Source organism: Pteropus medius, unplaced genomic scaffold, assembly GCF_902729225.1.
Source record: "Pteropus medius unplaced genomic scaffold, Ma_sr-lr_union100, whole genome shotgun sequence".
Lineage (NCBI taxonomy): Eukaryota > Metazoa > Chordata > Mammalia > Chiroptera > Pteropodidae > Pteropus > Pteropus medius.
Window position 1 is genome coordinate 4,801,549 of NW_024348533.1, and position 26,268 is coordinate 4,827,816.

The 26,268-nt window shown below is 40.5% G+C and overlaps 2 protein-coding genes across 4 annotated transcripts in view; one reads left to right on the forward strand and one right to left on the reverse strand.

Annotated features, from left to right (window-relative positions):
• Positions 1-20,474, reverse strand: part of LOC120616610 (nuclear envelope pore membrane protein POM 121-like) — a 38,686-nt gene extending 18,212 nt beyond the window's left edge. Inside the window, exon 1 of the transcript XR_005656640.1 lies at positions 20,344-20,474. The gene's annotated coding sequence lies outside the window, so the exon portion shown is untranslated. The remainder of the gene's footprint in view (positions 1-20,343) is intronic.
• Positions 20,475-20,543: 69 nt separating this feature from the next.
• Positions 20,544-26,268, forward strand: part of FLT4 (fms related receptor tyrosine kinase 4) — a 41,524-nt gene continuing 35,799 nt past the window's right edge. For all 3 annotated transcript variants that reach the window (XM_039880215.1, XM_039880216.1, XM_039880217.1), the window contains exon 1: positions 20,544-20,682. In XM_039880215.1, the coding sequence (XP_039736149.1) occupies positions 20,616-20,682 (67 nt within the window). In that variant the 5' untranslated portion in view covers positions 20,544-20,615. The remainder of the gene's footprint in view (positions 20,683-26,268) is intronic.

Sequence of the window (26,268 nt, forward strand, 5' to 3'; positions counted from 1 at the left end):
TTAACATCTGTATACACACTTTTGTGTGGACATACATTTTCATTTCTCTTGGATACACACACACACACACACACCTAGGAGTAAATTTTCTGGGTTACGTAGTAAAAAGTTAACTATAGACCCAGTGAAATTGCTTTTCTTTTTAAGGAATGGTCAGACTGTTTCCAAAGTGACTACACCATCTAACATTCCCACCAGCAGTGTGTAATGGTTCCAATTTCCCCACCTCCTCACTAAAACTTGTTATTTTCCATTGTTTTCATGGCCATCTTACCAGGCATGAAGTTGCATCTTGTTGTGATTTTGATTTGCATTACCTTAATGGCTAATGATGTTAAGCATATTTTCATGTTCTCATTGACCATTTGTAGCTCTTCTTTAGAGAAATGTCTATTTAGATCATTTGCCCATGTTTAATTTGATTATTTGCCTTTTCGTTATTGAGTTTTTTAAATAGATTTTAGATATAAGTGCCTTATCTAATATATGATTTGCGAATACTTTATCACATTCAGTGTGTTCTTTTCACTCTCTCAGTAGTACCTTCTGATGCACAAATTTCTTAATTTTGATGAGTCTAATTTATTCATGTTTTTCTTCTGCTGCTTGTGTTTTTGATGTCATATCTAAGAATCCACTGCCAAGTCCAAGGTAACGAAGATTTACCCTTATGCTTTATTCTGAGAGTTTTATAGTTTTGGATCTTACATTTAAATCCAGATATAGTCTGAGTGAATTTTTGTAATTGGTGTGAGGTGTCCAACTTCATTCTTCTGCATGTGGCTATTTGAGCACCATTTGTTGAAGAGACTACCTCATCCCCCACTGAATGGCTTTGCACCCTTGTAAAAAATCAATTAACTATGGATAAATAGGTTTATTTCTGGACTCTCAATGCTATTCCACTGATATTTATGTCTACCTGCATGCCAGTACCATACTGTCTGGATTACTGTTGCTTTGTGGTAAGTTTTGATAACAAAGTTGTGAATCCTCCAACTTTGCTATTCTTTTTCAAATTTGTTTGGCAATTCTGGGTACTTTGGGTTTTCATATGAATTTTAGAACAAGCTTGCTCATTTCTGCAAAAAGGTTATTTGGGTTTTGATAGGGATTACATTGAATCTGTAGGTCAGTGTGGGGAATATTGCCATATTAACACTATTAAGTCTTTCAACCCCAAAACATGAAACTTCTTTCCATTTATTAAGATCTCCTTTAAAGTCTCAACAAACTCTTGTAGTTTGGTCATAGTGTATATGTTAGTGGATATGGTATGCTAGTATTTTGTTGAAGATTTTTGCATCTATATTCATAAAAGACATATAGTTTTTTCCTTGTGATAATTTTGTCTGGTTTTGGTTTTGGGGTAATAATGACTTCATAGGATGAACTGGGAAGTGTTCTCTCCTCTCCTGTTTTTCAGAATACATTATGAACAATTGGTATTAATTCTTCTTGAAATGTTTAATTGAATTTAGTAGTGAAGCCATTTGGACCTGGGTTTTTTCTTTGTGGGTAGTTTTTTGATTCCTTATTCAATCTTCTTATTTATTATAGGTCTATCAGATTATCTAGTCCTTCTTAAGTCAGTTTTTGTAGTTTTGTAGTGAGTTTCTTAAAGCATTTGTTCATTTCATCTCAGGAATATAATATAATGAGATACATTTATTCATAATACTTCTTTATAATCCTTTTATTCTTGTAAGGTCAGTGGTAATGTTACATTTTTAAAAAATTTCTGATGCAACTAATTTGTATTGCCTCCCTTTTATTCTTGGTCATTCTAGCTAAAGTTTTGTCAAAATTGTTAATCTTTTCAAAGGTTCAACTTTTTGTTTCATTTTTTTTATTGTTTTTCTCAATTTTATTAATTTCCACCTTAATCTTTATTATTTATTTTCATATTCTTTCTTTAGGCTTAGTGTGCTCTTCTTTTTGTAGAGTCTTTCTTCTTTTCTTATACAGGCATTTACAGCTATAAATTTCCCTCTGAGCATTGCTTTAGCTGCACCCAATAGGTTTTGGTGTGTTGTGCCTTCATTTTCATTCATCTTGAAGTATTTTGTAATTTCCCTTTTGATTTCTTCTTTGACCAAATTGATATTAAGAAATATGTTGTGAGTGACGTCAGAAACATGGTGAAGTTAGAGACGTCCCCAGATCTCTCCCCTTGAAACAATGATAAGCTGAAATCTAAAACTCAACAAAAAACACCCACACTGCACACTAGCATGTCTGAGCGTGGAATCTGTGCATTATAGCTACCGCAGGTCAGGGTATTGGGTGGTGGACTGGGAGAAAGAAAGAAGCTGCCTCTCATAGCTGGAGCTCCCTGTAGGAGGAGGAGGAGGTGAGAAGGTATGACAAGTTCCCTGAACAGCCCTGCCTGGGAGAGCGGGGAGCTCCATGAAGCCAGTGGCAGCGCCCAGTCATCAGAGCAGATAGCAGAGAAGTGGGGATGACAGAGAAGCAGGGATGGCAGAGAAAAACAGTTGATTTTAACCAGCTATGGTTGCAGAACTGAGGCTGGCAAAAAAAAAAAAACAAAACCACAGCACTCATCCCTCAATCCAGAGGGCCACCCTTCCCTATATCTTCCGAAAATGAACACCATGGAGCCCCATGGGAATCTGAGCAAATACTACCAAAACTGTCGCCAACTCTGACAGAGATGGAGACAGGATAATGAGCATGATTAAACATGCTCTGTAAGGGGAAAAAAAAGGCATTATTACGGCTTTATATAAAATGGGGACCAAAGAGGCTTCGATGCCATTTACTGGAAACCAAAAGAAAAACTCCTTTGCAACAGGCTAAAGAGAGACCTTTATATAATAAATCTTCTTTCTGGAAAAAAAGCAGTATACGCTTCCATTAATACCCAGGTGGAGAAACAGTCCATTAAACACCATGAACAAAGAAGGCATCTGACAAGGCATCTCAGAAAGAAAAATAAAAATCTCCATAAAATAAGCTTACAGACATAGAAATATGCGACTTAAATGACAGAGAATTAAGGATGGTGCTTCTGAAAAAGCTCAATGAGATCCAAAACAATTCATATCAACAATTTCAGGAATTGGAAAAACAACTACATGAGCAGAATGAGATCTTTAGCAAGGAGATCAAAACCCTCAAAAAGAACTGAAAATAACTTCTGGAGATAAAGAACACACTGCAATAGTTGCAAAATGAAATAGCAAGCTTGGGAAATAGAGTTGACCAAATGTAGGAAAGGATTAATGATATCGAAGACAGAAATCTAGAAATAAATCAGAAGGAAGAAGAGAGGAACTGAAGAATGAAAAATAGTGAAAGAGAAATACAAGAACTAGCTGATACCATCAGGAGAAGAAACATAAGAATAATGATCATTCTTGAAGGAGAGGAAAGGAGCAGGGATTAGAAAGTATATTCAGACAAAGAGTTGACGTGAATTTCCCGAATCTAAGGAATGAGCTGGAGCTTGGAACTCAAGTCAACAGAACACCCAATTATCTCAACCCAAAAAGGCCTTAACCAAGACATATTGTATTAAAATTATCAAAAATCAATGATAAAGACAGAATTCTCAGGGAAGCCAGGGAAAAGAAGACAGTAACCTATAAAGGAAAAACCGTTAGATTATCATCGGGCTTCTCAGCAGAAACCATACAAGCCAGAAAGGAATGGAATCAAATATTCAACTATTAAATGAGAGGAGCTATCAGCCAAGAATAATGTATCCAGCTAAGCTCTCCTTTAGATATGAAAGAGAAATAAGGACCTTTCCAGACATACAAAAATTGAGGGAATTCTCCACTACGAGGCCTGCATTAGAGGAAATACCAAAAGGAGTCAGCTCCTAAGACAAAACGACAAAAAATACATAATTAAGAGTAAGGTGACTAGCAGGCTGATAGAAGCAGAGGAGTGCAACCCTTAATAAGAACATGGCATTATAAGCTTACACAATAAGAAGAGAATTGCTATAGTAAGATAGTAATGAACATTCAGCATACATAGGGACAAATTGAGACAACAATGACTGAAATGGAGAGGATTCGAAGTTCCAAATTCTCAAAGGAGAATGGAGATAAGGCATGCGCAGAAGAAAATGAATGACTGTACATATATGTGTTTGTATATATATACTGTATATATATGTGTATACATATATAACTATCTTTTACATATTTGTAATAGTAGCCACATACCAAAGATTCAGAACTGAAGTACAGAACATAAAACAAGGACCAGAGGGAAAACCCACAAAGCCAACCAAAATAAAGAAAACAGAAACACAAGGACAAGGAAGCAATGGAAACACTGAGCTACCAGAAAGCAAAAGATAAAATGGCCATAAAAAAGACCTCATATTTCAATAATCGCCCTAAATGTAAATGGACTGAACTCACCAATAAAAAGGCACAGAGTTGCAGATTGGATCAAAAAACAAAACCCAACCATATGCTGCCTCCAGGAGACACACCTCAGTTCCAAAGACAAATATAGACTCAAAGTAAAAGGGTGGAAAATGGTATTTCAAGCAAATAGCATTCAGAGAAAAGCGGAGTAGTGGTACTAACATCAGATGAAATAGACTTCAAAATAAAAAAGGTAAAGAAAGATACTGAGAGACACTTCATAATGATAAAGGGAATCATGCACCAAGAAGACATAACACTTATTAATATCTATGCTCCCAATCAGGGAGCCCTGAAATACGTAAAGCAATTACTAACAGAACTAAAGGGAGAAACAGACCAAAACACTACCGTAGTAGGGCCTAAATACCCCACTGTCAGATATGGATAGATCATCAAAACAGAAAATCAATAAGGAAATAACATCCTTAAATGACACATTAGATCAACTGGACATAATTGACATTCACAGAGCCTTTCATCCCAAAATAACTGCTTATACATTCTTCTCTAGTGCACATGCAACATTCTCAAGGATTGACCAAATATTAGGACACGGAGATAGCCTCAACATATATAAGAGGGTTGAAATCATACCATATTCTCTGATCATAATGCTCTGACTAGAGATCAACTGCAAAAAGAATCAGGTAGAACCACAAATACATGCAGATTAAACAAAGAATAACTGGGTCACAGAAGAAATAAAAAGAGATCAAGAGATACATAGAAATGAATGATAATGATAGTACAACATATCGAAACTTTTGAGACATGGCAAAAGCATTCATAAAAGGAAAGTTCATATTGTTACAGGCCTATCTCCAAAAACAAGAATGAGCTCAAATAAACAACCTAATGCTTCTTCTTAAAAAACTAGAAAAAGAAGAACAAATGAAGCCAAAAGTCAGCAGAAGGAAAGAAATAATCAAAATTAGAGCAGAGATAAATGAAATTGAAAAAAAAATAGAAAAAATAAATGCAACAAAGAGCTGGTTTTTGAGAAGGTTAATAAAATTGACAAACCCCTGGCTAGACTCAGTAAAGAAAAAAGAGAAAGGACACAAATAAACAAAATCAGGGATGAAAGAGAGGAAATTACAACAGACACTGAAGAAATACAAAAGATCATACAAGAATACTTTGAAAAAGTATATAACACCAAATTTAATAACCTACAAGAAATGGACCAGTACTTAGAACAATACAATCTTCCTAAACCAAATCAAGAAATACTGGAAAATCTAAATAGACCAATCAGCATAATGGAAATCAAAACAACCATCAAAAACCTACCAAAAAGTAAAAGTCCAGGACCAGATGGCTTCACCAGTGAATTCTGCCAAACATTCGAAGAGGATTTAATACCTATTCTCCTCAAACATTTCCAAAAAATTGAAGAGGAGGCAATACTTCCCAACTCATTTTATGAGGCCAATATTACCTTGATACCAAAACTGTGTAACACAAAAAAAGAAAATACAGACCAATATCTCTCATGAACACAGATGCAAAAATCCTAAATAAGATACTAGTGAACCAAATACAGCAACATATTAAAAAGATTATAGACCGCGATCAAGTGGGCTTCATCCCAGTGGCGCAGTGATGGTTCAACATATGGAAATCGATTGTGATACACCACATAAACAAATTAAAAAATAAGAATCATATGACTATATCAATAGATGCAGAAAAAGCTTTTGACAAGACACAGCATCCATTTATGATCAAACCACTTAACAAAATCAGTATAGAAGGAAAGTACCTTAACATAATAAAGGCCATCTATGACAAACCCTCAGCCAACATTATACTTAATGGTGAAAAACTAAAAACCTTGCCTCTAAAGGCAAGGCTGTCCCCTATCACCACTGTTATTCAATATAACACTGGCAATCCCAGCGACTGCAATCAGACAAGAGAAAGATATAAAAAGCATCCAAATAGGAAACGAAGAAGTTGAACTGTCACTATTTGCAGATGGCATGATTCTCTATATAGAAAACCCTAAAGACTCCGCAAGAACACTACTAGAAACAATAAGCAAATACAGTAAAGTCTCTGGATACAAAATCAACGTTCAAAAATCCATAGCTTTCTTATACTCTAATAATGAAGTGTCAGAAAAAGAAGGAAAAAATAATTCCTTTTGCAATTGCAACAAAAAGAATAAAATACTTAGGAATAAATTTAACAAAACATGTGAAGGATCTATATAATGAAAACTATAAGACCCTATTAAAAGAAATCAAAGACACAAAGAAATGGAAAGATATTCCATGTTCTTGGATTGGAAGAATCAACATATTTAAAATGACCATATTACCTAAAACATTATACAGATTTAATGCAATCCCCATCAAAATCCCATCAGCATTTTTTAAAGAAATAGAACAAAAAATCATCAGATATGTAAGGTAGCACAAAAGATCCCAAATTTCCAAAGTCATCCTGAGAAAAAAGAATGAGTCTGGAGGCATCACTCCACCCGACTTTAAAGTATAGTACAAAGCGACAATAATCAAAATGGCATGGTATTGGCAGCAAAACAGACACACAGACCAGTGGAACAGAATTGAGAGTCCAGAAGTAAATCCACATTTATATGAGCAGATAATTTTCGACAAAGAAGCCAAAAACATACAGTGGAGAAAGGCAAATCTCTTCAATAAATTATGCTTGGAAAACTGAAAAGCCACCTGCAAAAGAATGAAACTAGACTCTTGTCTATCGCCACACACCAAAATTAACTCAAAATGGATAAGGACCTGAATAAAAGACCTGAAACAATAAAAATGCATAGAAGAAAACATAGGAACTAAACTCAAGGATCTTAGACTTAAAGAGATTTTATGAATTTGATGACAAAGGCAAAGGAAGTAAAAGCAAAAATAAATGAATGGGACTACGTCAAACTAAAACCTTCTGCACAGGAAAAAAAACCATCAACAAGGTACAGAGAGAATCATCCAAATGGGAAAATATATTTTTAAGTAACGCCTCTGATAAGGGCCTAATTTCCAAAATATACAAAGAACTCATACAACTCAATAACAACAACAACAAAAAAAAACAAACGATCCAATCAAAAAATGGGCAGAAGACCTGAACAGACACTTCTCCCTAAAGGACATACAAATGGCCAACAACTATATGAAAAGATGCTCAACGTCACTAGCTATTAGGTAAATGCCACAATGAGATACCATCTCACACCTGTTAGAATAGCTATAATCAACAGGACAAGTAATAACAAATGTTGGAGAGGATGTGGAGAAAAAGGAACCCTCATACATGGCTTGTGGGACTGCAAATTGATACAGCCACTGTGGAAAACAGTATAGAAGTTCCTCAGAAAACTAAGAATTTATCTACTATATGATCCAGCAATTCCTCTACTGGGTATTTACCCCAAAGACTTGAAAACTCGTATCAGAAAACATATTTGCACACCGATGTTCATAGCAGCATTATTCACAGTGGCCAGGACATGGAAGCAACTGAAGTGTCCTACGACAGATGATTGGCTAAAGAAGTTGTGTACATATATACAATGGAATATTACTCAGCCATAAGAAGAGATAAAATACTGCCATTTGTGACAACATGGATGGACCTCGAGATAATCATGCTAAGCGAAATAAGCCAGATAGAAAAAGTTGAAAACCACAGGATATCACCTATATATGGGATATAAGCCTAAAACCAACAAATGAACAGAACAAACAAACAGAGACTCATGGACATGGACAATAGACTAGTAGTCACCAGAAGGAAGCGGGGAGGGTGAGGGAGGAAGTAGATGGGGTAAAGGGGTCAAATATGTGGTGACAGAAAGAAAACTAACTATGGGAGGTGAACACAGTGTAAATATATATATATGCCTTACTGTTAAAGTGTACAGTTGAAACTTATTGGATTTCATTAACCAATGTCACCATAAAAAAATAAGTAAATGAATTTTAAAAAATGTTTCTAGTGGCCACATTAAAGAGAGTAAAAAAGAAAAGAAATGTGTTGTATAATTTCCACATGTTTATGAGTTTCCCAAATTTCTTTTTGTGATTAATTTTTAATTTCTTTCTATTGTGGTCAGAGAACATATGTTATATAATTTCATTCCTTTTAAATATATAGAGGTTTTATTTATTTTATAGGATCTTACCTGTGCACTTGGTTTTGCTGTTGTTGGGTGGAGTGTTCTTATAGGTTATATGGGTCTGGTTGGTTCATGGTGGTGTTCAGGTCTTCTATTTCCTTGTTGATCTTATGCCTAGTTGTTCCATCCCTTATCGAAAGTAGGGTATTTAAGTTTCCAACTTTGTAATTAATAGTCTATTTCTCCATTTATTGCTATGTGTTTTTGATTTGTGTATTTTAATGCTCTGTTGTTAGACATATATCAATGATATATGTCTATCATTGATATATCTGATGGATTAATCTTTTTATCATTATAAAGTGTTCCTCTTTATATCTGGTAACATCATTTGTTTTAAAGTGTATTTTGTCTGATATTAGCATAGCTACTCCAGCTTTCCTATGGTTGCTGTTTGCATGCTATATCTTTTTCTATCTTTTTTTTTTGCTTTTAATCTATTTGTATCTTTGAAACTAAAGTGTATCTTCTATAGACAGCATATAGCTAGTTCTCGTTTTTGTATAGTCTGACAATCTCTACCTTTTGACCAGATTATTTAGTTCATTCACATTTAATGTTATTATTGCTATAGATACATTTTTGTCTGCTATCTTATATTTTTGGTTTTTGTATGTCTCATGTCTTTTCTGTCCTTCTATTGCTGCTCTGTTTTTTTCTGCAGTCAGTGAATATTTTCTTTTGTAACATTTTAATTTCTTTAATAATTTTTGAACTATTTTTTGTTATTTCCTTAGTAATTGCTCTTGGGCTTACATGTACATCTTAACCAATCAGAATCTACTCATATTTACACTAATTTAATTCCAGTACACATAGAAATGTTACTACTGTATAGCTCTCTTCTATCCCCCTGCCCCCGCTTTTGTGGCATTATTGTATATATATTTCATTTATGTTACAAATACAATATATTGTTATAACTTTACATAATTTTATGTCTTTTAAAGAAGCTTAGAGATGAAAAGAGAATGAGTATATAATTACAGCTTTTGTCATATTAGCCTTCTTATTTACCACTTCTGGTTCTCTTCATTTGTTCTTGTGGCCTCAAGTTACCATTAGGAGTCATTTCCTTAGCCCAAAACAGCTTTGATTCCACCCTCCTCTTTTTTGCTATTATTGCAAATATATTGCATTTCTAACAACCCAAGTACATACATATTGTTTCATACAATTGTCTGTCATATCTGTTAGAAGTAGAAAGGAAAAGAAATGGTCATTTGCACTGTCTTTTATACCTATCTTTACTAGTGTTCTTTATTTTTTCATGTGGATTGAATTACTGTCTGCGATCACTTGCTTCCAGTTTGAAGAACTTCCTTTAGTATTTTTTGTAAGGTGGATTTTCTAGAAGCAAATTCTCAGTTATCGTTTTTCTGGGGATGTCTATTATACCTTCATTTTTGAAAGTTTTATTGGACATAGGATTCTTGGTTGACAATTTTTTTCTTTGAACATTTTGAATATGTCATCCAAGTGCTTTATGTTGTCCATTGTATCTGCTAAGATGTCAGCTTTTAATCTTACTGAGGTTACTTTGTAGGTGATGATTCATTTTGCTCTAGCTGCTTTAAAGATTTTCTCTTTGTCTTTCAATATTTTTACTAGGATGTGTCTGTTTTTGGATCTCTGTGTTTTTCCTGTTTCTCCTACTTGAATTTCATTGAGCTTTTCAAATGTATAAATTAAAATTTTCCTTCAAATCAGCCATTGGTTCTTCAAATATTTTTTCTGCTTTCACTGTCTCCAAACTTTTTTGTCATTCTCATTTCACATATGTTTGTGCACTTAATTGTGTCCCACATTTCTATGAGGCTCTGTTCATGTTTCTTCATCCTTTATTCGCTGTGTTCCTCAGATTATATACTCTGTATTGTTCTATCTTCCAGTTCACTAATTCTTTCTTCTGCTAGTTCAAATGTACTGTTAAGCCTACTATAGTGAATTTTAAATTTCAGTTAGGGTATTTTTCTGCTCTAGAATTTCCATTTGATTCTTTTTAATTATTTATACCTCTTATAGTCTCCATTTAATTAGACATTGTCATCATACCTCTATTATGTTAAGCATGGTTTACCTTAGTTCTTTGAAGATGTTTATGACTCCTTTGAAGTCTTTGTTAAATCAGACACCTGATCTTTCTCACAGGAAGTTTCTGTTGCCTGATTTTTTTCTCCATGTATGGGTCAGACTTTCATGGATTTCTTTCATGTCTTATACATTTTTTGTTGAAAACTAAGTATTTTAGGTAACATATTATAGCAACTCTGGGTACTGGCCTCCACCTTTCCTTTCCTCAGGACTTGTTATTTGTTGTTTATCTCTTTAGTGGATTATTTTAGTGGCATCGATTTCTCCCAGCAGTATGAAGCCTGTATTGCACTCCTTGGCAGGTACAGCTTTAAGCATGTGCAGTCACCCTGGGATGACAGTGATTTGGGCCTCTCTGATTCATTTCTTCTCTCCACCCAGATGTTAAGCTCCACTAATTGTTGACTGATTGCTCTATTGTTTTTAACAATGACCCGGGGCTTAAATTGCTGCACAGATTGATTAAATTAAATCTGGGCTTCTTTACAGGGATAGATTTTGAAGTCATTGTTTGAGAGGAAGCCTCTTCTTAGCTGTTTCATTTCCTGGTTCTCTCTGATAAACGAGGCACCCTATGGTTTAACTTATATCTCTAATAAATCTATCAGTGTCTCCTTTTATTATTTTTCATCACAACATCCATTGTTTTTGACATACCCTTAGGCTTCAACATTCTTACGTTTTGTTGAAAATAAACTCAGGGTGGTTTTGTTTTGTTTTTTTTGGAAGAGCTTCAAAGTACTTTGTTTTACACCCACCTCTCTCTCTGGGAACAATCTCTGAGCCACTCCTCTAGATCTGGGAGTGAGGACAGTGGCATGTCTCTCTCTGGGAGAAACACCTGCTTTAGGATCTGGGTACTCCATAAGAGAAGAGGGGGAGCTGCTGTCTCTGTTTTTCTTGATTTGCATCTCCTGGCATGGGAGTCTTTGTTAAATCATACACCTAATCTTTCTCACAGGAAGTTTTACAAACAAGGTGTGCAAGAATATTCAGGGCCCCACACCCCAGGTAAAGCCTTTGTCCTATGAGTGGGGGCTAAACAGAAGACAGGCACCCCACTTCTCGGCTACATTCACCCAGAACTTAGCCTCTGCAATGGCTAGCCAGGGGCATAACAAGAAATTCTGATGCTCTGCCCCTCCTAAGAAGATGCCATGGGCCTCCAATTGAGGGCTGGGGGAGAAAGTGCTCTGTGTTCTTGGCTACACCTGTCTAGAATGGAGTTTCCATTACTCTGAGCTGAAGGATGGGAGGGATAGAGCAGGTTGTGGTGTAGTTATCAAGACTCTTGCTATTCTTAACTGAGTTTTAGTAGTTTTTCCTTAATAAATGTTTCTTTAATTTCTGTGTGCCCTTAGGACCATTTCCAGAGACTTTAAATGGTTGTTTTAAAACAATTTGTCACCAATGTTCACATGGCTCCTTATGTTGCCATGCTAGAAATAGAATCTGTGCTAGCATTTTTCTAAGTTTTTATCTTTTTTTAATGTGTTGCTGATGAAGTTTTTCAGTGTTCTACCCCTGGTCTCAATCCCTCCATATGCTCTGTGGTTTTTATTGTGAGATTTTGGTAGTATAGTAATTTTTAGAAATGCATGTATTGAATTAGAGCAGAAATGACTATGGTTTGGATGTAAAAGGATGGTAAAAGATTAATCACACATATATAACCAACAGAAAGTTGGTGTGGCTATAATAATGTCAGACCAAGTAGACTTTAAGTTATGATGTCTTACAAGAGATAAAAGTTACAAATATCACATACAACTAAAGGGGAATATTCAACAGGAAGATATATCCATCTTAAATATACATACTTCTAATATTTTATCAAAATACATAAAATTGATGAAAGGAACTGCCAAGTCACATTGTAAAGGGCATGAATACAGTCAGAAGTAAAGGACTGTTGACTGAAAAATAATATGGACTAGGTGTTTCGTCACTGAAAAGGATTTATTCATGAAAAATAAATGGTTGCAACCTAGTTCATGAAGACATGGCAAGCCACGTGCATGGCAAGCCACGTACACACTCCAGCCTGCCTGCCAAGTAAAGGGGTATTTATTGAAAGGAAAAGGAAGAAAAGGGAAGGGGAAGTTGGAACCATAGAGCTTTATTATAAACATAGAGTTCTTCCCGTAGGGTTCTCATGATTACGTAGAGCACGAGAATTTCCATAAGCCCCAGCTCCTCTCAATGACCCTCCCAACTGATTATGTTTGTTTAAAGTTCTAGTTAGTCTTTATCAGGATAGTGGCTGTCTTTGCAATCTACCACATTAATAGAAGAAAAATGTGTAACTACAAAACATATTTGATTAATCTGTTGAAAAGCAAAATAAAAAGCACTTCATTAACTCATGGGAAGCAAATACATAAATATATAATAATATACATTCAAATTATACAAAGCAAAAATTAATAAAATTAAAAGAAAAATTGAAAAAATTAAATTAGTTAGAATTTTAACATAACTGTTTCAGTAATTGACAAAACAAGAAAACAAACAAAAAGTCAAAGATATAGGAGATTTAGACAACACGATTAATCAACTTGACTTAAGTGCCATATATAGTGCCATGTTACACTAAATAACTTTTCAAGTATATTATTTCCAAGTACATATCAGACATTTATCAAGATAGACCATATGCTGAGCCTAAAAGCAAGTTTCAGTAAATTTCATAGGATTAAACTCAGTGAGAATACATTCTCTTATTACAGGCAAATTAAGCTAGAAATCAAAGGTGACTCAGAAAATCCACAAATATTTGTAAATTGAGCAATGCAACTCTAAATAACCCATAGTTCAAAAAAGAAATTACACTGAAAATTAGAAAATGCTATGATCTGAATTATAATAAAATACAGCAAGTCAAAACTACAAAACATTACTGATAGAAATGAAAGATAAACTAGCTAGATGGATGGACATGGCATATTCCTAATTGAAAATTAAGATGGTAATTCCTCCAAATCCAATCAATATAATTTCAGTTAAAGTTCTGAAAATTTTTCATTTCTGAAAATTACCAAGGTGATTCTAAAATTAATATGGAAATGCAAAAGGCCAGTGAAAAGTGAGATATTCCAGAAAAAGAAACATGAATTTCAAGAACTAACACTCCCAAATAGTAAAAGTTATTCAGAAACCATATTAATTACAACTATATAGAACGAAGACAAGAATAGGCAAGTAGACAAATAAAACATAACAGTTCAGAAACAGACCCATCTATATAAGGTGACAAGGTTTATGTCAAATGTACCTTAGCAATGCAGTGGGGAAAGAATGGTTATTTCAACAAATTATACTAAGTCAATAAATAACATGAGGAAAATGTGAATATTGATACCTATCTTCTAGGTTGGCAATATAACTGCAAAGGGAAAACTAACATATTGAGAAAAAAGTGGAAGAAATATCTTTATGATTTTGGAGTAAGCAGAAACATTTTAGAATAGAATATAAAAAAATATGCACAAAAGGAAAAGATTATAAAATGGATAATATTAAAAATAATAACTTACATTTATCTAAGACAGCATTAAATAATGAAAGGCAAGTCACTGAGTAGATGATTTTTGCAATGCATATGCCCATCAAAGGATTTGTATCCAGAATATGTAAAGATATTCCAGAGATTAACAAAAAGACTATCAAATAGAAAATAGACCAAAGAATTGAACAGACACTTTAAAACTGAGAATATTCAAATAACCAATATACATATAAAAGCAAATTCAACCAAATGAGAAGACTTCCACTTTCAAAATTTTCCTTCCTACAATAAACAGCCAGAAAACTGGACAAATCATATGAAACAATGCTTTTCAGATATTGTACAACAAGCCAGGTGATTTCTACATATATTTCAACTTTCTTGCTGGGTGTGTCCTACAAAATTTTCAGCTTTCTAGATCATGGCACAAGGAGAATAAACCCATATAAGGCATGGTAGAACTGCCATGTTGAGATGACAGACCTTAGAATTGGGAAGGTCAAGGCAGCTGGAATTTTTGATACAGGGTATAGGACAAGATTGAGTTATGCAGAAAAAGCCTTCCAGAATGTGGAAATGAGTTACCTTAAGGTTTTCTCTGAGTGCTGAGCTGTATTTGCCTTTGTATAAGGCAAAACTTCCAAGAGGCCAGGCAAAGGTCTGCAGGCTGAGAAATTCCAAGACCTCAAAAAGGGCCAAAGCAACAGTCAAAATGGAGAGACCTCGTTGCACACCTGAGGCATTCAGTAGAAATCGCGAAAGAATAAAGCCTTAATAGGAGAGTACCACATCACCACCACAAAGATTAAAAATACATGTCAAAAGAAACAAACTGATCTAAAAGTAAGTTAACTCTCTGCCAGACCAAATATTAGTACCCTTGGAAGGAACATAAAAAACCCAGACATTCATTAGTGTAATGTTAAAAATGTCCAAAATCCAATAACAATTACTAATCATGTAAAGAAGCAGGAAAGTGACACTAAAACCAAGAGAAAAACTAGTCAACAGAAACAGACCCATAAACAAGAGAGATGATGGAATTAGCAGACAATGACTTTAACACAGTTGTAGGTATGTTGAAGAATTTAAAAAGAAAACAAATGAACATAATGAGCACAGAATTGGAAGATATATAAAAAGATCAAATGGAATCCTGGAGCTGAAAATTATAATATCAGAAATGAAAATTCACTGGAAGGGCTTAATAATAAGTTAGCAGAAGAAAAAACTAGGGAACTCAAAAAATAGCAATAGAAACTATTCAAGTGAAACACACTTGGGGAAAAAAAGGCTAAAAGAAAAACCAACCCAATTTTAAAAATGGGCAAAGGACTTGAATAGACATTTCTCCAAAGATGTACAAATGGCCAATAAACACATGAAAAGATGCTCGACATCACTAACGGTGGGGGAATGCAAATCAAAATCACAAGCAGATACTACCTCACACTCATCAGGACAGCTACTATCAGGAAAAAAAATAACTAGTGTTGGTGAGGCTATGGAGTGATTGGAACTCTTGCACACTTGGTGGGAGGGCAAAATGGTACAGCTGTTGTAGAAAGTTTATGGAAGTTTCTTTAGAAATTAAAAATAGAATTGCCATATGGTCTAGCAATTCTTTTAGGTATATACCCAAAGGAACTGAAATCAGAGACTTGAAGAGATATTCATACACCCATGTTCATAGCAGTGTATTCACACTAACCAAAAGGTAGAAGCAAATCATGCGTCCGTCGACAGATGAATGGATAAACAAAATGTGGTATATACAAACAATGAAATCTTAAGCAGCCCTTAAAAGGAAGAAAATTCTGCAATACGCTACATGGATGAACATTGAGGACATTGCGCTGAGTGAAATAAGCCAGTTACGAAACCACTATGATTCTACTTATACTAAATACCTAGAGTAGTCAAATTTATACATATAGAAAGTACAATGGTGGTTGCCAGGAACTGGGGGGAGGGAGAATAGAGTTTTATTGTTTAATGAGCACAGAGAGTCAGGATTGAAAGAGGTAAAGCGTTCTGGGGATGGATGGTGGAGATGGTTACACGACAATCTGAGTGCACTTAGTGCCACTGAACTGTGCACTTAAAAATAGTTAAGATGGTAAATTTTCTGTTTGTGCATTTTACCACAATTTTTAAAAAATAAAAAAGTTAAAAATAATGAAGAGAGTCTCAGGAAACACTGGGGCAATGAGTGGTCTGATATTCTTGTAATCGGAGTCCCAGAAGAAGAGAGAAATAGACTTTTCAGACACATGAAAGCTAAAAGAATTCATCACTTGCAGACCCACCTTTCTTTTAACATTTCTAAATTTTTTTAACTAAAAGAAATGTTAAAAGAAGCCCTCGAGGCAGAAGGAAAATAACTGATGAAAATATGAGATCAAAAATGATAAATATATGATATTCTTTCTTATTATTTAATGTCTCTAAAAGATAAGTGACTGCTTAGACAAAAGCAATGACAGTGTATTGTGGGGTTTATGATATGTACAAATGAAAGGAATGGCAACAATATCTTACAAGCCGAGAGGGGAGAATGGAGGTAAATTATCATAAGATGTTTATATGATGCATGAAGGTATGTTATCACTTGAGGGTAGGCTATTAGGAGTTAAAGATGTATACCAAAAACCATAAAGCAACCTCTAAACTCAGAAAACAAAGAGATATAGCTAATAAGCCAACAAAGGAGATAAAATAAAACTATGAAAAAAATATATCCAATTCAAAAGAGAAAAAAGACAGAGGAAGAGGAAAAAGGGAACAGGTGGGACAATTATAGGAAACAATTATCAAGATGACAAATTTAAACCTGAATGCAAGTGGACTAACTACAACAATGAAAAGGCAAAAATTGTCAAATTGAATAAAAAAGCAAGACCCAACTAAATGCAGCCTATAAGAAATATGCTTAAAATATAAAAACGCAAATAGTAAAAGGTTATAAAAACATACATCATGCTAACACTAATCTATATTAATATTGGATAAAGTAAAATCCACACAGAAAAAAATTTATAAATTGGGCTTCATTGAAATTAAAAACTTGCTGTTCAAAAGACACTGTTAAGAGAATGAAAAGACAACTCACAGCCTGGAAGGAAGTATTTGCAAATCATATTTCTGATAAAAGATTTATATCTAGAATATATAAAGAATCTTAAAAACTCAGTAATAAGAAAACAAACTACCTGGTTTTCATAAATCAATTGTATTTTTATATATGATTTATATATAAAGAGCAAACAATTAGAAAAATGGTACGATTATCTTTATAATAGCATAAGAATATTAAATATCTAGGAATAAATCTAACCAAAAATGTCCAAGCACTCTACACAGAAAACAATAAAACATTATGGATAGAGATTATAAGAACCTAAAAACAGAGAGATATACCATATTTATGGATTGAAAGATAGTCATTTTTCCCCAAATTGGTCATAGATTGTCACCTCAATCAAATTCTAGTGTCCCATATGTGTGCAAAAACTCACAAGGTGAGTTTAAAATTTAAATAGAAATTTTAATTGTGAAGAATTGCAGTCACCTCTGAAGAATAAGTCAGAGGGACTTGCTCTTCTACATATCAAGATTTTTATAACGATAGAGCAATAAAGACATGACAATGATACAAAAATAGACAACTAGTCCCATGAACAACTAGATGGAGCCCAGAAAATGACCCAAGCAATGTGGATTTATAACCATAATTTATGTCTAGTGTGGAACTAGAGACCGGCGTGAAAAGAATGGTCTTTTCATAAATAGTAATGGGACAATTATCCTTATAGGGAAAAAAAAGAAGAAACGAGCTCTCATTTCACATGACACGGAAAGCAACTACAGGTACCTGAAGATCTAAATGTGAGAGACAAATGAATTAGTTCGTAAATAATAAAAAAATCTTCATGACATCAAGATAAAGATTTATTTGAAGGATACAAATAGCACTAACCATAAAGAACATAATTCATAAGGGTTCTGTATTAAAATTGAGATCTTCTGTCCCCTCCCCGCCAAAAGATACCAGTAAGAGAATGAAAAGTAAGACTGAATGTGGGAGGGAGTTTGTACCACGTTGTGGTCAAGTGTATTTTTCAAAGATGGTCTCAACAATATCTTCTGCAGTGTGACCTTGCCTCTCTCCATCTGAGAGCTGGAGCGTATGTCACCTGAGCAAGCTGTGACTACTTTGAAATCATGTTCTGCTGGTTCTCCTGGGAGGCTCATTCTGGGGAAGCCAGCTCACGTACCCTGAGATTGCCATGCTGGAAAGGCCGGGAATGGGTTCCCAGGTTGACAGCCCCAGCTGAGCTTCTAGACAACAGCTAGCATCACCTGCCAGCCATCCAATCTAGTCAAGCCTTCAGATAGCTGACAGTGACTGCATGAGAGGTGCCAAGAGAGGATTACCCAGCCCAAACCTTCTAAAATGCCTGACTCTCAAAAGCATGAGCAAAACCAAAAACAGACAAACAAACAGTGCTGTTTCATACCACTACATTATGGAGTAATTTTTTACACAGCAATAATAATGAGAACTGGCAAAGACTCATATCCAGAACATATAAAACTACTACAAATCAATAAGAAAAAGACAATTGGTAACGGTAAGGAGCAAAAGACTTGAAATCCAAATGGCCAGTTATAAAAATGTGCTCAACTTCAACAGTAATTAGGGAAAAACTAATGAAAACCATAATAAGATACCACTGTACCCAACTAGAATGGCTAAATTTTTAAAATCAAAACTGACAATAATGTGTTGATGAAGATGTGGGATACGGGGAACCAGTTACACCACCATGGAATGCAAAATGGTACAAACAACAAAAAAAGAGTTGGCACTGTCTACAAAGTTAAAGATACACATTCTATGATATGACCTAGCAATGTCACTCTTAGACACATACCCTAGAGAACAGGGTACATGTACACTAAGAAACCTATACAAGAGTGTTCATAGCAGCAAAAAGTTGGAAATTGGTAACAACCCAAACTTCCATCAACAGTACAGTAGATGGACAAATAAATTGTTTTCACACAGCGGAAGACTACACAGCAAGGAAAATGAGCAAAATATAGGTCAGTACAGCAGTACACAGGAATCTCACCAAAGATTCCAAGCAAAAAAATATGTATGAGATAAATCCATTTAAATAAGGTTTAAAAAAACAATCAAAACATATATTTGGGTAATAAAATGATAAGAAAAGCAGGCGAATGATAAAGCCAGAATTTGGAGATTGGGGAGGGGTTGGTGTTGGGAAGGAGGGGCTTCTGATATTCTAGTGCCATTCTATACCCCTTGATCTGGGAGTGGGCACATAGTGTTCGCCTTAAATTTTACATTTATAATCCATTGATCTATATTTTCTATGTATTGTTACATCTCACAATTTTTTTTTTTTATTTTAAAACTAAAACATGAAAATATGTGGGGGAGAAAAATCTAACTTTATTATTTGGTCGCCTAGTTTTCCTCATTTTATTTATTAAATCATCAAAACTATCCCCACTGAGTTGTGACTCCAACTTAATAATATATTTAACTCTTATTTCTACTTGAGAGTTGGTAATGGTTATCAGCGATCCGGTCTTGGTTTTTGGCAAGGATAAACGGACGGGGCGGGGGGAGGAGAGGAATGGGAAAAGTGTGAATGAAACAGAATAATAGCAAGGAAGGGAGATAGTCATCGTCATGGGATTTTATTTTTAAATAGGAAAATTCTAGACACGGAACTGAAAAGAGAAAGGAAATCTGTGGGAGGGTTGCCAAGTCAGAGAGTAAAGTGTCACCTGATAAAAGGACTTATGAATGAGCTCAGAGCAAAAATATTTGGGGGCGCTCTAAAGAGGAGGCCATGCCCGCGAGTGGAGGTAGGGTATGGCGGGCGCCTGGCCCAGGGCACCTACGGCACCACGTAGGTGGTAAGATAAAGTCTGTGGAATGTTCTCAAAGATTTGACTTACAGCCATTTTTAAATTATATTTATTGCTTTCTCCCCGTCTCCCCCGCCCCCGCTTACTTTAAATGTAGTATTTATTATCTGAAGACAGAAAAATACGCGCTGCCACATTTTGTCCAACCTGGACTGCGGGGCTCCATTCCGGTTTAAGCACACAACCAAGGACAGGAGCAGTACCTGCGTTCTCCGCCAGCCGGAGCGGTCCCACGGGGCTCAAGAGGGGCGGTGACTCGAAGGGGGCACTCACCCTCCTCCGAGCCGCGGCGCGAAGCAGCACGGTCTTGCGGAGCGGGATGCCCCGGGTCGGGGGCGGGCTGAGAGGTGCGAGGGGCGGCCTGAGGCGCCCGGCCCCGCCCTGGAGCCCCGCCCCGGCCCCGCCCGCTCCCGCGCTCACACTCGGAGCCCCAGCGGCCACGGCGCTAGTGGGACCCGCGCGGCAGCGGCCGGAGATGCAGCGGGGTGCCGCGCTGTGCCTGCGTCTGTGGCTCTGCCTCGGACTCCTCGACAGCGAGCGCGGTGAGCTCTCCGCCCGCCCGAGCGCGCGGCTGGCCGCGAGGGGGACGCTCTCTCGGGGCGAGTAGTGGGACCGCGCCGACGGGGTACGGGCGGGGGTCTGGGCACCTGCGAGCTTGGGGCACCAGGAGAGACGAGGCCCGGGGCCAGGGGTATGCACCCCGGACGGAACACCGTGGGTCGCGCCTGGGGCGCCCGGGAGGAGGAAAGGGCGGGCGGGGACTGCAGCCGGGTCAGGGACGGCGCTCTGGCCGCACCGCAGCGCAGGGATGGTGCTGGGTTCCCGACCTCGCTCTGTGGCCCAGTCCCCTTGGAGCCGGGCCTGGTCTCGCTGCGTTCTCATTCTGGATCCTTCGCTTCCTGACTCGCTTGCCGGCGGAGTCCCGGCCCTCCGACCCGCGCGCGCCGGGGATCGTCCCTGGGCGGCAAGGCGGCCGTCCCCGCCGGGCCGCAGACCTGAGTGCGCACTTCCCGAGGTCTCCTGTCTGGCGCTCGAAGTCGGTCCCCCAGAGGGCGCTCGGGGCGGGCGCCCACCTTCCCCAGGCCAAGGACTGCGGGGGCGGGGGTTCGGGACCGCTGGAGAAGGGCGCCGTCGGGAGGATTGCGCGCAGGTGCGTGTTGGAACTTGAGATGAATCTTGAGTTGGCAACTTGTGAGCGATCGGCAGGGCAGAAGAGGCAGGAGGCCGGCCCTCCCGGTACCTGGGAGTGCAGGGGTCTTGAAGGCCGAGTTAAGAAACCTGGACCATAAGGCGGGGGCCACTACGGAAGGGTCTTAAGCACTGGAGAAGCTGGATCTGGGTTTGGAGAGAAGGGAATGTGGGGGCTGAGGAGATGGCAGAAGGATATGGTTGGATGGAGATGTCAGGGGAAAAGCTTCAGGAGTGGAGCGGGGATGAACTGGAAGTCCACGCAAGAACTGGTGACCCTAGAAATCAGAGGATAAGAGAGAGGGCTATGCGTCCCCAGTGGTTGGAAGAGGAGTGCTGGGAGGTCTGAAGAGAGGGATGAGAACCTCCCTGTTTGGAACATTGCGAGCATTGAATATTGGCTTTTCATGCTTCATCTCTTTTAATCCTCGCAAGGGAGTGTGAGACCCATTTTTCAGATGGCAATGCTTAGACTAAGGACATAGGTAACTAGGGTAAGGTCCCAGGAGGCTAGTAGTAGTAAGAGAAGTAGTCAGCCCAGGTGTTTTGGATGACAGAGCCAGGGTCTCTCTGCCTTCATGGGCAAAGGGAGGTGTGGATGAACCTGGGGGAGGGTGAGAGGAGAGCATCTGTCTGGGCCTCAGTTTGGCCAGATCTGAACTAATCCTACTGCCCCTGGGCTCTTCTCATTTCCCTGCTCCCAGCCTAGGGCCAGGCTCTCACAGGTGCTTAGTATGTTTGTTGAGTGACTAATGAGTGTGGGAGAAGTGAATGGGCCCTGGTTGGACTGTGAGACTGAGGGATGGGCGACCTCGCCTTGAGGAGACATCTGGCAGGCAGCTGGGTGTAGTGTCTTAGAGACAGATTGGGCTTGGGAGCTGCAGAAGGAGCAGAGCAAAGGGTCCAAGATTGGATGCCCCCTCCCCAGAGGGGCCAGAGAGGGAGAGGCCTCCAGGGAGATGGAAACATTCTTCATGGTGTAAGAACCAGGAGAGGCTGGTGTCCTGGAGCTCGGCAGGTGGAGGAAGGAAGGTGGGTGAGGCTAGTCCTGATGTGAGTGCAGGTGATTCTTACCGAAGTTGGACAGTGAAAGGGAGGAGACAGGATGTTATCTGAAGGGTCCATGGAAGGGGGGGCGGTGCAGGCTGGATCAGGGCTCAGCTGGTAGGGAGATGACCACGGAGATGCCCATTGCTGCCTTCCCTGAGCCCTTCATTTGCCTCACCCGCTACTGGGCAAGGAAGACTCTGCGGCCTTATGAGGGATGCTCGAGCAGAGAAGCTCGTACACTTCAGTTGAGTGTCAGCGCAGCCAGGGTGGGAGGCTAGGCGCTGGCAAATAGAAGCCTGGGACCTTGAAGCTAACCCTTCAAAGGTGTGCTCTTGGTCCTAGAACCAGACCCTTGTCCCAGCTCTCTCCCTAAGTTATTTACTGATGGCCTGTGCCCCCTCTCTTCCTCTCCCTGCACCTCAGTTTTCCTTTGCATAGCAGTGCGACAGGCTGGAAAGTACTGAGGGGCTGTGCTTGGGCTGAACTTCAAGGCTCGGTGCCTCAGCCCAGTTCCAAAAAGTCTTGCCTGGGCAACGTCCTTGTAGAGAGTGCAGGTGGCAGAGGTCAGCCCCAAGAGGCTTTGTCCCTTGGGCTTAGTCTAGAGAGACTGTTTGTGCCTCTGGGCAGTGGGCAGTCAGTTCAGGGACATGCAGGGGAAGCAGGCGACAGCTGGGCAGCTGCACTGGCCTGGCCTGAGGACACTGGCCCCTGCTATGGGCTAAGTGGCACATGGCCATCCAGCTCTTTGGTTTCCAAGCTCCTCAGCCCTGAGCCCATCCCAGGTGTGGGACAGAGGTATGGGGGAGGAACAGGGATACAAGTTGGTGCAAGAAGGATGTGGGGGCTGGGCTCACCATACTTGGTGCCTGTGGACCACTGGCCCCTGCTCAGTGCTCTTGTGATGTCAGTACAAATGTTGCTCATGCACCCGCCAGGCTGGAGGCACAGGGTCAGTGTGGCTGAGGGACTCTGCCTCCCCAGAGTATAGCGGGCATGAGGTATCTGGCCAGCTCCCAGCTGTGCCTTCTCCACCCTGCCCCCAGGCAGTCAAACCCCGACCCAGGGAAGGCAACTACAGTTCTGTGCAACTCACAAGCTACAGTGCTCAGTGTGGTCTGGGGGGATTTGGACCCGGCCTCATCCTGCAGGGATTTCCTGAGTGCCAGACTAGCAGGCACACAGACATGGCATCATCTATAGCCCAGAGACAAAAGTGGTCAGTGACCCCAGTGAGGCGCAGCTGGTGGCTGTGGCTACACAGGAAGTCATGGCACTTCCAGCTCGAGACTTCCTGGAGGGTCTGCAGACTCCAGGGCAGGGATTTCCAAGCAGGGCAAAGAATCCCTCGAAGGCCTAGAGGCAGGAAAGTCTAGATAGTGTATGGGGACAGATGGTGTATAGGGACATGTGGTGGCCAGGTGGGGCTAGAGTCTGGGGTGGGGGTTAGATGAAGCAGGAGCCAACGGCACATCTGAAAAGAGGAGGTTCTGAGTAGGGTGTCACCTGGCCAGGCCCGCGAAGACACCACCAGATGCAAGCCCACAGCAAGGAGGCTGTGGGTGAACCCAGAAAATGCACCAGGGAGTAGATGGTGGGGAGGGCCAGTCTCTGGCTTAAACAACAGAATAGGTCATGAGGTTGTTTACCAGATGGGGACCCTGGGAGGAAGAGCGGATGTGGGGAAAGGTAAGGCTGTCCGCTGGGAGGCAGGACGTCAGGACTTCCTGGGAGATCCCAGTTGATGCAACTTGGCCAGATAAGGAAGGAGGAAAGTTGGGAGCACTTGAGTATGATGGAATGAAGGGAATCAGGGAACCCAGGGAAATTAAGTGGGGTCTTAGCCATGAGGAGGAGTTCTTCCCTAGGTCTAGCTTCCAGCCCTCCTGCTGTTGTCTGGGTATTTTCCTCCATGTGACAGATTTCTTTCCACCCGAGCATAGGCTGTGCCCCCACAGCCCTCTGAGATCCCCCTCGGGGAGTGCGGTGGGCAGGGAGAGAGTCTGGAGAGACACTCATACTCTCTGCACCGACCTCTGAGTGAGACCCGGCCGACGTGTCCAGCTGGAGCCAGGGATTCCTGAGTTTCGATCCTTTTCAGACACTGGCTTCCTTTGGGATCTTGGTTTTCCGGTCACACCAAAGGCCGAGAGGAAGGTGGGGGTCTGCATGGTGGCAGCGGCTGAGGCTGGGTGGGCAGACAGCAGGCGCATCCCGCCCCAGGCCAAGCCGGGTGTGGGTGGCCCACGAGCAGGCGCAGGTCAGGGTGGCGAGTGGGGGAGCCCCGCCACGTGGCCAGCGAGGTCAGCAGGGGTTCATGGGAAAGGACTTGTCGGCCACAGGAGAGGACATCCTGCCTGCGTTTCCCTCTTCCTGCGGCAGGAGCCCACGGCCCCGATTTAGAAGCGCTGGGGGGCCACCTCTGAGCCAGCTGGGCAGTGTGATAACACCGCCCATCCTGACCCCAGGCAGGCGGGGGCAACTGCCCGGCACAGCTGGCTGCACCCGCAGCTGCGCTGCACTGGGGGCTCAGCATCTGCCAGGGTTCTCCTCCTCCCCACCCTGGAGGTACTCAGATGGCCCCCACTTCCACTCAACCTCACCACTGCTCCCGGCTTCCCAAAATTACCTCCATGCCACCCCAGAGCACCTGCTTCAACAGCCCCCCAGTGATCAGCCCCGGCTTCCTAGGCAGGTGGTAGAGGTCTTCATGCTGGGGTTCCCGGGATATCCTTAGCCCCATGTGCACCTAGCCTGCACCCACCACACACACCAACCCCAGCTGACCTTTCTCCTGCTCCAGATCCACGCTGCCCTTCACCCTGCCTTCCCGAGGCTTGGAGAACTCCAGGCCAGGGTGCTGCTCTCAGTGGAAGGGACCTATGAGGAGACTTGTAGACTAGGAAATTAAGGCCAGAGGGGTGAAGTGGCTCACTAGATGCTAGAGCAGCTTTGAGGGAGGTGATAGGTGTCTGGTGTCTAGTTCCAGATGGCATGGGAGCAGAAGGAGTAAGAAGAGAGAGGCATGCAGGCAATTGTCCTCATTCCATGGAGAAAGCTCTAGAGAGGTGGGCATTTGAGGTCCTAAATTTCTGACCACCTCAGGGACATTTTCACCTTGAGGTCCCAGAGATCTTTCAAAAGTTCACGCCCACAGACGCATCATCTTCCTCCAGATCTACCCCTGGCTGATGTGCCCACCTCAGTGCAGGTCACCTGTACCTCCATCCCTCACCTCCATACCTGCCTACACGCTGTCCCCCAGATCCTCAAAGCCAGTCAGGGACAATCACCAGTCAAGTCCCTTGCTGGCGAGGACACCAAGCAAAGGCCCTCATCTTTGCATTAAGGAAATGTCAAGTACAGTGAGCCAGTTCCTGCCCGGAGCTTCAGGCTTCAGGACCATGCAGAGGCGCCCCCAGGAGGGGGCCTCACTTATGATTCTGGGGCTGGAGTGAGCACCAGGCAGGTGGCAGGTGAAAAAGTTGACTGAGGGATCATGGGAGGAGTTCAGATTCTTCCCTCAAACAGCAGGAGGCAGGGAATGGTTTTAGGCAGGAGAGGGACTTGTGTTCTAGAAAGATCCTCTGACCACTGGGTAAGGTCTAGACCAGTGGGGAGACACTGGTATGGTGAGCCAGGGAAAGGACATTGAGGCTGGCCAGATAGTGGAGAGGAGAGGGAGGGGACTGGAGATGGGCAGCCCGGAATGACTAGAGTGGCTCTCTGGCCAGAAGTGTCCACTGCTAGGCGTCTAGGCTCTTTGAGTGCCAAGGTAGCAGGGAGAGGAGAAGGACAGGCCTGGCACTCCTGGCCACCCTGTCTTTGATGCCGGATCTGAGAATGGACGTGACTTGGTGACCAGTTGGCTGTGGGGGGGTAAGTGGAGTCAG